Source organism: Rhipicephalus microplus, chromosome X, assembly GCF_043290135.1.
Source record: "Rhipicephalus microplus isolate Deutch F79 chromosome X, USDA_Rmic, whole genome shotgun sequence".
In the NCBI taxonomy this organism is placed as follows: Eukaryota; Metazoa; Arthropoda; class Arachnida; order Ixodida; family Ixodidae; genus Rhipicephalus; species Rhipicephalus microplus.
Window position 1 is genome coordinate 431,602,478 of NC_134710.1, and position 12,503 is coordinate 431,614,980.

The 12,503-nt window shown below is 43.6% G+C and overlaps 1 protein-coding gene across 5 annotated transcripts; it reads right to left on the bottom strand.

Moving 5' to 3' along the window:
- Window positions 1-259: 259 nt before the first annotated feature.
- Window positions 260-8,715, bottom strand: LOC142776565 (uncharacterized). 5 transcript variants are annotated; one of them, XR_012887636.1, is made up of 6 exons: window positions 8,617-8,715; window positions 7,571-7,700; window positions 6,631-6,690; window positions 6,461-6,565; window positions 6,292-6,405; window positions 260-5,996 (listed from the first exon to the last, which is right to left on the bottom strand). XR_012887636.1 is itself a non-coding variant. In XM_075880453.1 (5 exons), exons 2-5 carry the CDS (start codon window positions 7,689-7,691, stop codon window positions 6,371-6,373), a joined length of 321 nt encoding a protein of 106 aa, XP_075736568.1. In that variant the 5' UTR covers window positions 7,692-7,700; window positions 8,617-8,715; the 3' UTR covers window positions 260-6,370. The 5 variants fall into 5 exon arrangements, 1 of the variants encoding a protein (XP_075736568.1); XR_012887639.1 differs by adding an exon at window positions 7,273-7,464 and having other exon boundaries at window positions 260-6,405; XR_012887638.1 differs by having other exon boundaries at window positions 260-6,405; window positions 6,631-7,448.
- Window positions 8,716-12,503: the final 3,788 nt, after the last annotated feature.

Genomic DNA, 12,503 nt, shown 5'->3' on the forward strand with positions numbered 1-12,503 from the left:
CCCAGCGGCCCAATCGACCCTAGCACACCTGGTGGTTGGTAAGAGCAAGTGGCGTGCGCTTCCTGTTTCGGTTTCACTGGCGCAAATTTTGAAGTTTTATTTTTTTATTTCTATTTTGATTAAGTTATAATAAAGAGAGATGCAGGTAGCGATAATTCACTACGATTTTATTCATCGCGCTTGTTCTTGTTCTTTTGTTGACTTGTTGATCACTTGTTCTTTTGGAACAAGTGATCAATGTATATATCAGTCAAAGAGACAGAGTATCCGAAATGTTTTATTCAAAGGCAAGGTAGAGTCTGAGAATATAAAAAGCACAATATGACAAAGGTAGACAACAAATGCATCTCGCCTTACAAATAAATTGTAACAAATATTGTAACAAATACAGAGAGAACACAGACAACGCACACATCGCTAGAGTTGGCAGAAGCCGAGAAGCTGGTGAAGTATGACACACCGGGCCCGTGGGTAAGTAAGGATCTATGGCAAAAACACAGCGGACAATGCTGAAGAAGAAGGAAGAAGTGACATATACACAGCAATGAAGTCGCGAATCACGCCTGGGGTTAACCAAAATAATGCATAGAAAAAAAGAGTGCACAGAAACCACACGACACAATATAGCAGAAAGGCAAAGCTGCAGTGTGCTGGCTGTGCTTAAGAACAGCTAGCCCAAAATGAAAAAAAAAAGCAGACTTGATGCCTGCTTGTCCTCAGAAAGGTAGGGCTTTGCAGCTTGCTCACTACGTCAAAGACAAACTTTATGCTACAACACTGGCAGGTCTTGTGGCTCTTATTATCATCAAAAACTTAAGATCCCAAGTGATTTGCGTCTGGGTGTTGCTGTGACGCTTGCGAGCTAAAAGAGATTGTAGTCATCACTTATCCAAAATTGTGGACCTTAATTGGTGTTACGAGAGCGGTAATACAGGGCTAATAAATAGCAGAAGGAAACCACTTTGGCTCATTATTTTTCACAAAGGCTCTGCATCGTACGTTATCACTCACAAGCTATATAAAAATAAAATGACAGCGTCCGCAGCCCCATCAAACGCTACAAGTTTGGGTATTCTTTTGAAAATTTTGATGAGTGAGATGAGGAGGTTGATGAGAAGCTAAAATACAAAAAGCGTGATAACGTGAACTGTGCCCACTTCATACTGTGTTCCTTACCCGCTCGAAGACATTTCAACAAGCGGTTTTGTTATCAATATATTACTTGAGTTGGAGAGATAAAGCATACGCAGTGACCAAGCGACCCACAGTAAAGTGTACAGTTCGCCCGCATTTGCTACAAAAATACAGACAGGATACCCAACATTCTTTTTAAGGTTATGCAAATCACTTCGAGCGAATACACAGTGTCCCTACTCCTCATAGCGGGTAACCAAAACAATGTATGCAACGAATGAGTGGTTAGTTTGGTGAGGCTGTCTCCGCAGTCTTTTGATATTTTTTTTTTTTATTTTACAGGTTCTGCAGGCCTATACTTAGGCCCAAGCAGGAGGGGCAAAAACAACAAAAAAAAAAGTACAATGTCACAGCACTTAATTAGACAACTTATAGTGCACTTGCACAACAGAGTTACGGCACATAAACAGTGATCAGAACACTCATGCGCAGCAGAAGTCAACTAACTACATTACTCGGGCACTGCGAATACACACCATATGGATACATCATTCAGAACTAAACAAAAAAAGTTTCAAGCTGTTTTTCAATATCTTCGGACTGAAAAGCACTTATTGGTAAAGAGTTCCAGTCAGCAATAGTCCTAGGGAAAAAACTATTTTTAAAAGCAGTGGTACGGGCAAAAACTGGCACCAATGAATATTTATGCTTATGTCTTGTTTTTCTAGAAGATAGAGGTTTCACACAGTTGGGCAGACTTGTTGTAACTTTACCGGAAAGAATTTTGTGTAGGAACGTTAACCGATTAATTTTCCTGCGAGTTTCCAGTGTTTGGATATCATTTAGTTGCATAAGTTGTGTTGGCGAATCATATCTTTTATATTTACTAAATATAAATCTGACAGCCTTCCGTTGAACTTTTTCAATCAAGGCAATATCTTTTTTACATTGAGGGTCCCAAACAACCGAGGCATATTCAAGTTTTGATCGGATGCAGGTGTTATATGCCAATAATCTAGTCTCCTTCGTTGAGGATTTAAGTTTCCTCTTAAGAAACCACAGTTTCCTAAGTGCAGCCGTGCATATGCTTGTAATGTGGTCTGACCACGTAAGTGACTTTGTCAAAGTGACTCCTAAATATTTGTATTTTTCTACGTCTTTGAGTGGGTTATTGCGGAGAAAATAAGTATAAAGGCTGGGAGTTCGTTTTCTTGTTATTCTCAAGAGAACTGTTTTGTCACTATTAAGTTCCATGCCCCAGTTTTGACACCACTCATCTATACTTGTAAGAGACTGTTGAAGTAATATGTGGTCATTTACACAACATATTTCTTTAAAAACAACACAATCATCCGCGAATAATCTGACGGATATGTCCTTATGTACGACATCAACTAAATCATTAATAAAAATTAAGAATAACAAGGGGCCTAACACACTACCTTGTGGCACACCAGAAGAAACATTTAGCGAAGAAGAAAAACAACCCCTGACCTCAACAAATTGAGTTCTGTTATTTAAGTACATATGAATCCATTTAACGATACCCGAAGGTAGCCCAATATTTTCGAGTTTAAACAAAAGTTTTCCATGAGGCACCTTATCAAACGCTTTGCTAAAATCTAAAAAGAACACATCAGTCTGCCCAGATATATCTAGAACCCGTGCGAATTCATGCACTGTAGACACAAGCTGTGTTACCGTAGACATATTTTTTCGGAAACCATGTTGATTAGGCGACAAAATATTATTTTCTGATAAAAATGTGTTAATGTAATTTGCAACAACATGCTCTAACATTTTACAGCAGCTACTAGTGATAGAAACAGGACGGTAGTTTGTCAAGGAATAGCGGTTACCCTTTTTAAAGATCGACACAACACGAGCTTTACGCCAATCGGCTGGTATCTGACCATATTTGAATGATACATTGAAAAGGGCAGTAAGGAAGTCAGTGATTTGTTCAGCATAGCGTCGTAGGAATGAATTACCAATGCCATCAGGGCCTGACGATTTCTTAGGATTAACCTTAAGTAACATTTGTAAAACACCTTCACGAGTTATCAGAACATCATCCGTGATTATGGGCATCGGGTCTCGCAGTTCATAATACTGTGGTTCGGAAAAGACGCTCTGAAAGTATTTATTAAAATGATCAGCAATTAGTGCCGGATCTGTTATCGTGACCTCATCAACTTGTATTTCAGAAACGCCTTCTTTAGTTTGCTTAATATAGCGCCAAAATTTATCAGGATCTGTCCTGATGAATTCAGGTAGTGTGTCGTTAAAAAATTGATGCCTAGCCTTGCTAACACTCTCTAATAATTTTTCTTTAAGATCGGAAAAATGTTGCGTACTAGTCTTGTGTTTTTTTCGTAACCTTTTTATCTTTCTCTTGATCTTTATAATCTCACGGTTTATCCATGGGTTATGTGAACGCCTGCGTATTCTCCTAAGCGGGACAAAGTTCTTTGTACAGAAGTCCACAATACCACGGAAGCGTTGCCAGGCTCTATCAACATCACTAACAGATGTGGGGAGATGTGTTTCTAAATAATCAATTACTGCAACATCATCCGCTCGATTGAAATCTCTTACAACACTTTCCACTGGCGTTTTCACTGATTTACAACGTGCATGCCTGTCCCAAACAAATGATATTAATCTATGGTCAGAAATACCGGTTTCAACTGTGATAGTCGCTTCGGTAAAGAGTTCCGTTGTAAATAGCAGATCAAGTATCGAACTCCCCCTTGTGGGGTGTCCTACCATTTGCTCAAGGCCTAGAGAAAACATTATGTCTAAGAGTGTGTCAGCCGAGGAAGAAGTACCATAATTTATATCATCCCAATTAATGGCTGGCAGATTGAAGTCACCCGTTAAAATAAGATTTTTGCTTCGTAGACGTAGTAGTTCATCGTACAAACCGCTCACAAAAGAATCATCAGCATTAGGACATCGATAAACCGCACAGAGAAAAAATGACATATCAGCAAATGAAAGTTTTAAAAGCAGACTCTCTCTCACTGGAAAACGCTCAGCAATAGTTACATCAATGCCATACTTGATAATGACAGCCACTCCACCGCCCCGATGACCACGATCACATCGAAAAAGTTGGTAGTTCGGCGGAACTATCTCGCTATCGCCAATGGCTTCATGTAACCAAGACTCTGTTATCACACAGACATGAGGATCGTGCGTGAGCAAAATATTTTCCAACTTTTCAATTTTATTTGTTATACTCCGTGCATTGAAGCAAAGCAAACGAAGTTGGTGCTCCCCTAATTGCTAGCTGGGATTCCCTACGGCAATCTCATGTGACACTTTCCTACGCGCATTAAGCGAGTCGTCCCAACAGAAAAAGGTGTGATCAATACGAAGCTTATCGTGAACAAGAGCAACCTTGCTACCGCTTTCTCTGTCTGCTTTTGCAGTTGCCCATAGCAGTTTTCTTTTGCGGAGTGTGTCAGGACAGTAGTCGTTTTGAAGATAAATTTTGGTTCCCTTCAGCTTATGTGCTTGACGCAACACAGCTTGCTTTTCCGTATAATCTTGGAAAAAAAGTATAACAGGACGTCTGCTTGATACCGGCTTGCCTAATCTATGAATCCGCGCAATTGTCGTGCATTTCACCCCTAATCGATCATGAAATATGCCCTTCACTACCTTTTCACGTAGCTCTGCTTCAGATTCACTCCCAGCAGCGCTGATACCAAATACAAGAAGATTATTCCGGCGACTGCGATTCTCAAGGTCAACCAGCTTGGACTGATGAATATCAATTAACTGCTGAATGGAATCTACAGACTCCTGTATCGATTCGCTCACGCCCTTCTGAGTTTGTAGTTGCTTAACATTTGCTTCTAAGTTATTCAGACGCACTCCAAAGGTGCTTATTAATGATTCTGTTGAGTCTAAACGTGCTCTAAGGCTTACAAGTTCTGCTCGGATATCAGATTGTCCCTTCAAGAGCTCGTGAAACATTTCATCAACAGTTGGCCCAGGGTTTTGCTCGACATCTCCACACAGCAATAACTTGCAAACAAAATAACATTCATATGCAATAATAAAACATGTCTGTGGGCACGGCACAATAAGAAGTACAATTTCGTCTCCAGACCTATGATTTGAAAGAGAAAAACTAACCTGTACAACGAAAAAGAAGCGTTTCGTTAGCGGCATCTTTCCAGCCGCTTCGCCGTGCCCACTGAAGGTCCAACTGTGTGGCCTGTCTTTAAAAGGGCGATCCAACGATGACGTCACGGGCATGCAATGTTCCAGAGGGGGCGTATCCAGTATGTCCAAATTCGATGAAGGCACTGGACAGTAGTTAGCAGAGACAGATGTAATCGCCGCAACTTCATTCCCGGTAGTGCAAGGTTCCGATGGCCCGGCGAGCATGAAAAACACGGCCTGTACAACGAAAAAGAAGCGTTTCGTTAGCGGCATCTTTCCAGCCGCTTCGCCGTGCCCACTGAAGGTCCAACTGTGTGGCCTGTCTTTAAAAGGGCGATCCAACGATGACGTCACGGGCATGCAATGTTCCAGAGGGGGCGTATCCAGTATGTCCAAATTCGATGAAGGCACTGGACAGTAGTTAGCAGAGACAGATGTAATCGCCGCAACTTCATTCCCGGTAGTGCAAGGTTCCGATGGCCCGGCGAGCATGAAAAACACGGCCTGTACAACGAAAAAGAAGCGTTTCGTTAGCGGCATCTTTCCAGCCGCTTCGCCGTGCCCACTCAGTTTTCCGCTGTGCTCAAAAGTTTTCCGCTGTGCTGCTACTTTGGCTTGCAGATGTTTAATGGTTTGCTTGTACTTCATTGATGGAGACATTGCCGCTGGCACACAGGAACGCACTGCAATAAACAACTAAAATGGATGTAAAAGCGAAGAACAACTAATCCCATACGAGCACTTTCCTCGCTCTTTCAGACCCAAGGTGCACAACTTTCTGTGGTGCAAAGTTTTGATTCCACTACCTAAAAACAAACCATTCACAATGTTGACAATGCACAAAAAAATGAAAATCACTGAGAGCCCACCCTTACATTTTGTAAGTGCACACGTAGTGTCCTTTTGAGGATAGTTTCCTCAGAATGTCCTAAACATAAAATAGCACATTAAAAACAGCTGCAATAAAAGCATAGTCACCATTTTCTCTAGGGCACTCAGACGTGGAGCTGTTGGCGGAGACATCTTCTGTAGGGTCTTGTGAAGCTTGTTCAGTGCCTCAGACAGTGCCGTCGGAACAATCTTGCGAGCGGCCTACGGAAGTCTCAATATCAATCCACTCTGGTGTTGAAGTGAACATACAACTTACCGGTCACACAAGTTCCTTTTGTGACAGCTGAACGACTGGTTAAGGTTTTCTCCGGCAAGACGAAGTCAGCAGAAATTCTTTCACCAGCTACAAGGGAGCTGCCACCTGCAGAGGTTTGGTCAACAGTCAATTTGGGTAAAAAAAAAAAGAAATCGCGACACTGAACGCACCCTGTTCATCGGGGCACCTCAATGTGTGGGAGCCGCTTTTTGAAGCCTCTACCGCAGGTCCTGAAGAAATGAAATTACGACAATGTGTCAGTAAGAGGCTTAAAATAACACAAACTGAAGCTCATCCGCACCTTGCAGTGCAGCTTCTGCAGTCATGTCACAGTCACTATTTGAAGCGACGCTCGGAGAACGTGCATGTATGTGCAGTTGGTAGAAGTTACAAAGCTTGTAGCATGGGGAAACTTAAACAGCTCTTTCAAATGCGCAAATTGGTCGAAAGTGGAGGAAAAGAGAAGGCACCAACTAGGAAACAAGTAATTTGTGATTTTTGGAATTATCAACAGTGCCAGCTTTCACCGATGGAAGGTATATGTACACTCAGGCTTGAAGATAACGTGAAATAGCCCTTGAAAGTCTTTCAAAACAAGTTGCGCTGGTCAAGAGCATCAAAAAACGACAGAAATGTAAGGCTGCTGTTAGGAAGGTAATAGCCCATAGTTCACAAAATTTAAGACTTTCCAAGTGTTACTTCTATAGCGAGGTTTCTCCACCAGCTACAAAGATCTTCGCGGTTAACTGTCGCCACTGATTCAATACAAGTGGCTGCTATTACACATATTTGAGTTTCAGTCAATCACTTACATGGTGCAGCTGGTTGCACACTGGGAACAGACATTCTTGTAAGCCTTGTGTGCCCAGGGTCCATGAAACTTTGAGCAGTAAAATGGTCGCTACAAACCCTGTACGTTGCGTACAATAGGCTGGCCGGCTTACTAAGGAGATCATCGCGTCCAGCATACTGCATCCATGCTTTCATCCTGCATTGGCAATGAGCTGAAAGGGGAAGTGCTTAAATAGTGATTTTTTATTGTTACCCTCCCTGAGCAAGTACGAACAGTAAGCCTAAAGACATGCAAACCATACAAAAGCTTTAACACACCTGCCGTCCCGTGGTATGCGGAAGAAACTCGTCCCAGGCTTCTTGTAGGTTCTGCCATTGTTGAAGCACCACGATACACAGCAGTAGCTGCCGTAGCTTGGACCGCCGGACGGCATGGCATCAGCGCGGTCTGAAAATGTTAGTAAGTGGATGCTTCACTGTCAAATTACGAAAAAGATATGTGCACGTCATAAGTGTACCAACAAACCCCTTTGAAAGATTAGCTAATCGATGCACAATACAAAACCAGTGATACATCTCTGACCCATAAAACTCTGACTTACAAAGATAGACGTCAAGACCACGTACAAAGATCTTCAGAAGTTTCCAGGCCGCTATCCCTTGTAATGCAATGGTATCGCGGCCTCGGAACTTTAGAACACCTTCGTGCGTACGCAGTATCAGCACAGTACATTGGGAAGAAAAATCGTAGTTGAAATTTGTGCGGTAAAATTATATTGGAAACGTCAAAAAAATTTGTGGGCAGCTTGCACTAGTGGCACAAGGCTAGCGAAGAAACGAAGATGATGGCCACATGGCTAGTCCAGATTTGCCTCCGGCACACCAAGAATTATTCGTGTTGCGAGCCTTCGGGAAACGTGTAGTGAAGCATGCGAGGCCCAGCGAACGCTTCTCAATATTTTGCACCGAGCCTATGACCTAGCTGCCCAGCTATGCTCAGCCTACAGACGCTCGCGTCCGTGGCAGACGCAGCACGCGTCACCTCGGCTTGACGCCGTGCCGCCTTTGCTATACTGCATACGTTGCACAATGTTCCCGTCTAGCCGCCGCATAGAGCCACAAACTTTCTTTTTAGCGAACCTCCCAGTCCTTACAAGCTTCAGAAAAAGGTTACAACTGCGTGAATGAGACGCCACGTAAGAAACAAACTCGCACACACGAAGCGCAACGTGTCTGTGTGCATCTTTCTATGTTTGTTGCATGGTGTCTTATTCGCACAGGTGTAACCGTTTTCTGAAAAAGAAATGACCGAACAAGACCAACAACATGTCATTCAACAAGCTTCGCTTGAAAACGTGCCTCACCTGTTATCTCACGCACGAAAACGCCGACGCAGCCGACGTTGACGAAAGCGACGAAAGCTTCCCGCTGTCAGTCATGCATGGGCTTGTCGCTGGGTTGATGGTGTTTATGACAGTACGGCTGAAGAAAAATAATCGCGTAAGGTGTGTGCAACAAATTGTTTTATGTATAAAGAACATACCTAATTTGGCGTATAATTATTATTTTGTGAAAACAACTCTGTTGCATTGATTATAACTGTTTTTTTTTTGCGCTTGCGCCCTCTGACGTTTGATGAGAGCACTAGTTGGTTACGTAATCGTGAGGCACTTCCTGAGGCCAGGTTTCGCGGAGTGTCCTCTCCTGTCTTCTTCTTTCTCTATGCCTAGGATTTCAAGGCGACTGTAAAATAAAGGCAGTGTGTGTTAGGTAACCATGGAGTGCGGTTGTTGTGCTTTCTTTCGGCGCTTCGCGCCAACCCGCGTGTTCGGGCTGGTCGGTGTCCCCGCCGGCCGCATACGTCTCCGTCGGCCGTCTTCTTCTGCTTCGTAGGGACCAGCCAGCCCTCAACAAAGCACAGCAGTGCGCAGAGCTCAGCCTGGTTTGCTTCCTCGGGGAGCATTATTAGGAGCGGCAAGTTAAGCAGCGCATCAACAACAAGCGCGGTCGCAGCAGTGAACCTGACGCAGCACCTACTGCAGGAACTCTGCACTCCGACGAAGCCGTTTATGCCCACGCCAGATATAGCAGCAGTTTCTCTCATAGCAGGATACATATCTCGCGTCGTGAGTGAAAATACTGACTGCGAGCGTTGCGTTTCGTTAGTCTTGAAGGCAAAAGGGAGCAGCACCAGTGCTACGTACGGATGGCTTGATTTCCCACCAGGACAGAGGTGGCTTGTGCTGCCCCACTGCGGAGCTCGTGCATGTGGTGCATGTTCTCAAAAGATTTGTGGACATGATGCTTCTGCACCGCACAGCTCTCCTCCTTAAGCCTCTACAAACCTGCGTCGTGAAGAGTGCGGATGTAATGGTTGGCCTGCCAGTACTGTTGTGTGACCATTGTGACCAAATCCAAAGGCGCAAATTAATAGAATCTTGTGCGCAGAAAGTTCGTGAAGCGGCTGTTCACAAACTGTGCTGTCGACTTTACCGATAAAAAAAGTCTGTGGCCAGGCTTTAGCAAAGAAAGCCGTTGTCACAGAAGTTTTTTGAAGCTTTAAAAAGCTTGCACGACAAGCGCGCACCTTCAACGTTGGACGGACAAGTGGTTTCAGTTCAACCGGTTGTTTCTTAACTTGTACCTACTCATTTATTTTTATTTTTTGTTTTTTGTGCACATAAAATTGCCGTGTCTTGTTTCATTACTTCAACCTGTGAATTCGACTTATATTTCGATCGGGATCGATATTCGGCAGAGCACTCCTTCGAGCGCTTGCAAACAAAAAAAATAAGACACCTTATGACGCGTTTTTTCGTAATACGTTACTAAAACAAACGCACACATGCGAAATTACCGAATACGAAGGAAAATAATCGCATAAAATTAGAAACATCCAGTGGCTGCGCCGCATCCATCCGTGCTGCATGTCTTGAAAAGATTTGTGGACGTGATGCTTCTGCACCACGCAGCTCTCCTTAAGCCTCTACATACGTGCGGGATTTGAGATAGTTGTGACGGACAACTACAAAATAAACGTCGCTGCAATGGATATGTTATCATGTGGGCCAGACCCATAGCAGTCAAGCAGAGAGACCCAAGGATGTTCTATACTATGTCTTCTGGAGTGGAGGTGCGCCCCGATAAGTGGCGCCGGTCACCGCCATATTGGAAAAGGAAAGACTCGGAAGCAGACGACAAAGTGCACTTCGCATCTCCGCCCTCGCAGTGGCCTTTGGAGACTGTGACATGCTTTTGTAAAGCAATTACAGATTTCACATGGCCATGGCGACTTCGGCGTCACTTATGGCTGCACGAATCGCATCAAGAAGACGTCTGGGATCACTTTTCAAGTTTAACTATTCTTGCTTCTTTCGCTGACGATCGCCTGTTTTTTCGCGTATGCTGTTAAATTATAAACAATATGAAAGGTGCGCATGCATGTAATACATGTGTGTAGCTGTATGGAAGGTAACTTGAAGCTTTAAATGCTCGCTGACACGACGTTGTCCCTGAGTTTTAAGTTTATGGACGAAGAACTTGCAGTTGCGAAGAACTTGCGAAGAACTTGTGGCTGCACGTATCAAACATTGGAACGAGTAGGACGTCTCAATGCCCTTTGAATTCCAAGTTTTCTGGTGTAGTCTTACAAGGCAAGACTGACGCCGCGCATGCATATTTCTTTTGGTGAGTGAATATCGAATTTGGTGCACGTTTATCGAGGAATTCGCAAACGTAGAGAATAATTCCATGCCGTGATTATCTGTGACAGGTTTACGAAAAACAGTGCGCTGCGTTCTGTCTGGGAACGTGCTGTTCGAAGAAATAGTTGGAGGGCTACGGATGGTGACCACCTCTGTTCTATTCACTTCGAAGAATGCTGCTTCGACAGAACGGGGCAGACAATAACCAGGCTGCGGCCTGGCAGGGCACCTTCGATTTTTATAGCTTTCCGTGCGCATCGATCTGCAAATACCTGTTAGTTTCTACCTCCTTGGCGTAGCTTCGATAGAATGTAGTCACAAAAATAAGCAACTGCGTCTAAAACAAGATGAGACACTTTTCCGTTCTATCTTGCCGACGAAACCAAAACCAAAACGTCGATAGATAAAGTTGCCAAAATGAGTGAGTCCATGTTACATCAAACATGAAGCTACCTCGTTTCTAGGCTCTGAAGGCCGCGCTTGCCATGACAACACGTGTCGCCAACGGAAGTTGATAAATATTACGCATAACTAACGACACTTCATTCGTTCTTATAAACGGTTCACTTGGGGTACGTCTCCTGGAGTTTGTCGGTTGCCCGCGGCATCGATGCTTCGGTTTTGGTTCCGCCTGTAAATTGGTTAGAATTCGATAACTCTAGAAAAATTACTGGTGACTCCCAGTTTACTAAATTACCTCTCTTTTCTAACTTTAGCTTTAATTATTTCAACTTCCTTATGTATATTCTCTGGTAACCTGCCGACACGCACACAAGCACATGTATGAAAGAGGCGAGCAAATGTCATGTCCCCCTTGATCTTGAGTATCTGCAGGCACATTTCTTACTACAACCCTTTTGTATCGCAATGGTGCGCCTGCAAGCTCGATATGCGAAGCATCCTTCGACAACAGATTGATCTGAAAGCGTACAGCCGAGAATGCGTGCATGAAATAATTTGTTTCATAAACAAGAAGCGGCATTTGTTTGTTGGTGTAACCTTAAAGTGGTTTCCATCTTATATTTTTTTTGTCGTGGAACTGCAAACCGACGCGCGCAACGTACGTATTCTATTGCGGTCTATGGCGGTTCCGCCGTTATTCCTCTAGCAATATGGCCGCCGGTGGTTTCACTTGCTCCCGCTGATGGCGTCCAGGACTGCCACCTCTTTGGAGAGACCACGCGAGAGGGTAATAACCTGTCGCCACCACATTGTCACTCGAAGAAATAAAGCACCAATTGCAGAGCAATGAGAACGGGTGCGACACAACAGGTACAAAAAAAAAAAGGAGGTGCTGACTTCACTGCTTGAACCGCGATGGTCCTTAAACTTGTTACGTGGCAAGGCGTATCAAACGCTGCTGACACAAGCTTTATTGTATAATTAAAAGTATTGACGTGTGTAAAAACCGAACAACAAAAACTAAAAAAAGTTAAATTTTGCTCAGTTAATGTTCTGTTGCTTCAATTTTATTTTTGTCATGTCCTCATGACAAGAATAATCATGTATAGCTTAATTATGTCTTTTTGTCTAAAACTGGCACGAAA

Coding starts and splice junctions, on each gene's coding strand:
- LOC142776565 (XM_075880453.1), bottom strand. CDS start 7,691: ATGCCATGCCGTCCGGCGGTCCAAGCTACGGCAGCTACTGCTGTGTAT. Junction 6,691..7,570: donor CGCATACCACGGGACGGCAG/GTGTGTTAAAGC, acceptor TCATTTCTTCAG/GACCTGCGGTAGAGGCTTCA. Junction 6,406..6,460: donor AAAAGGAACTTGTGTGACCG/GTAAGTTGTATG, acceptor AGACTTCCGTAG/GCCGCTCGCAAGATTGTTCC.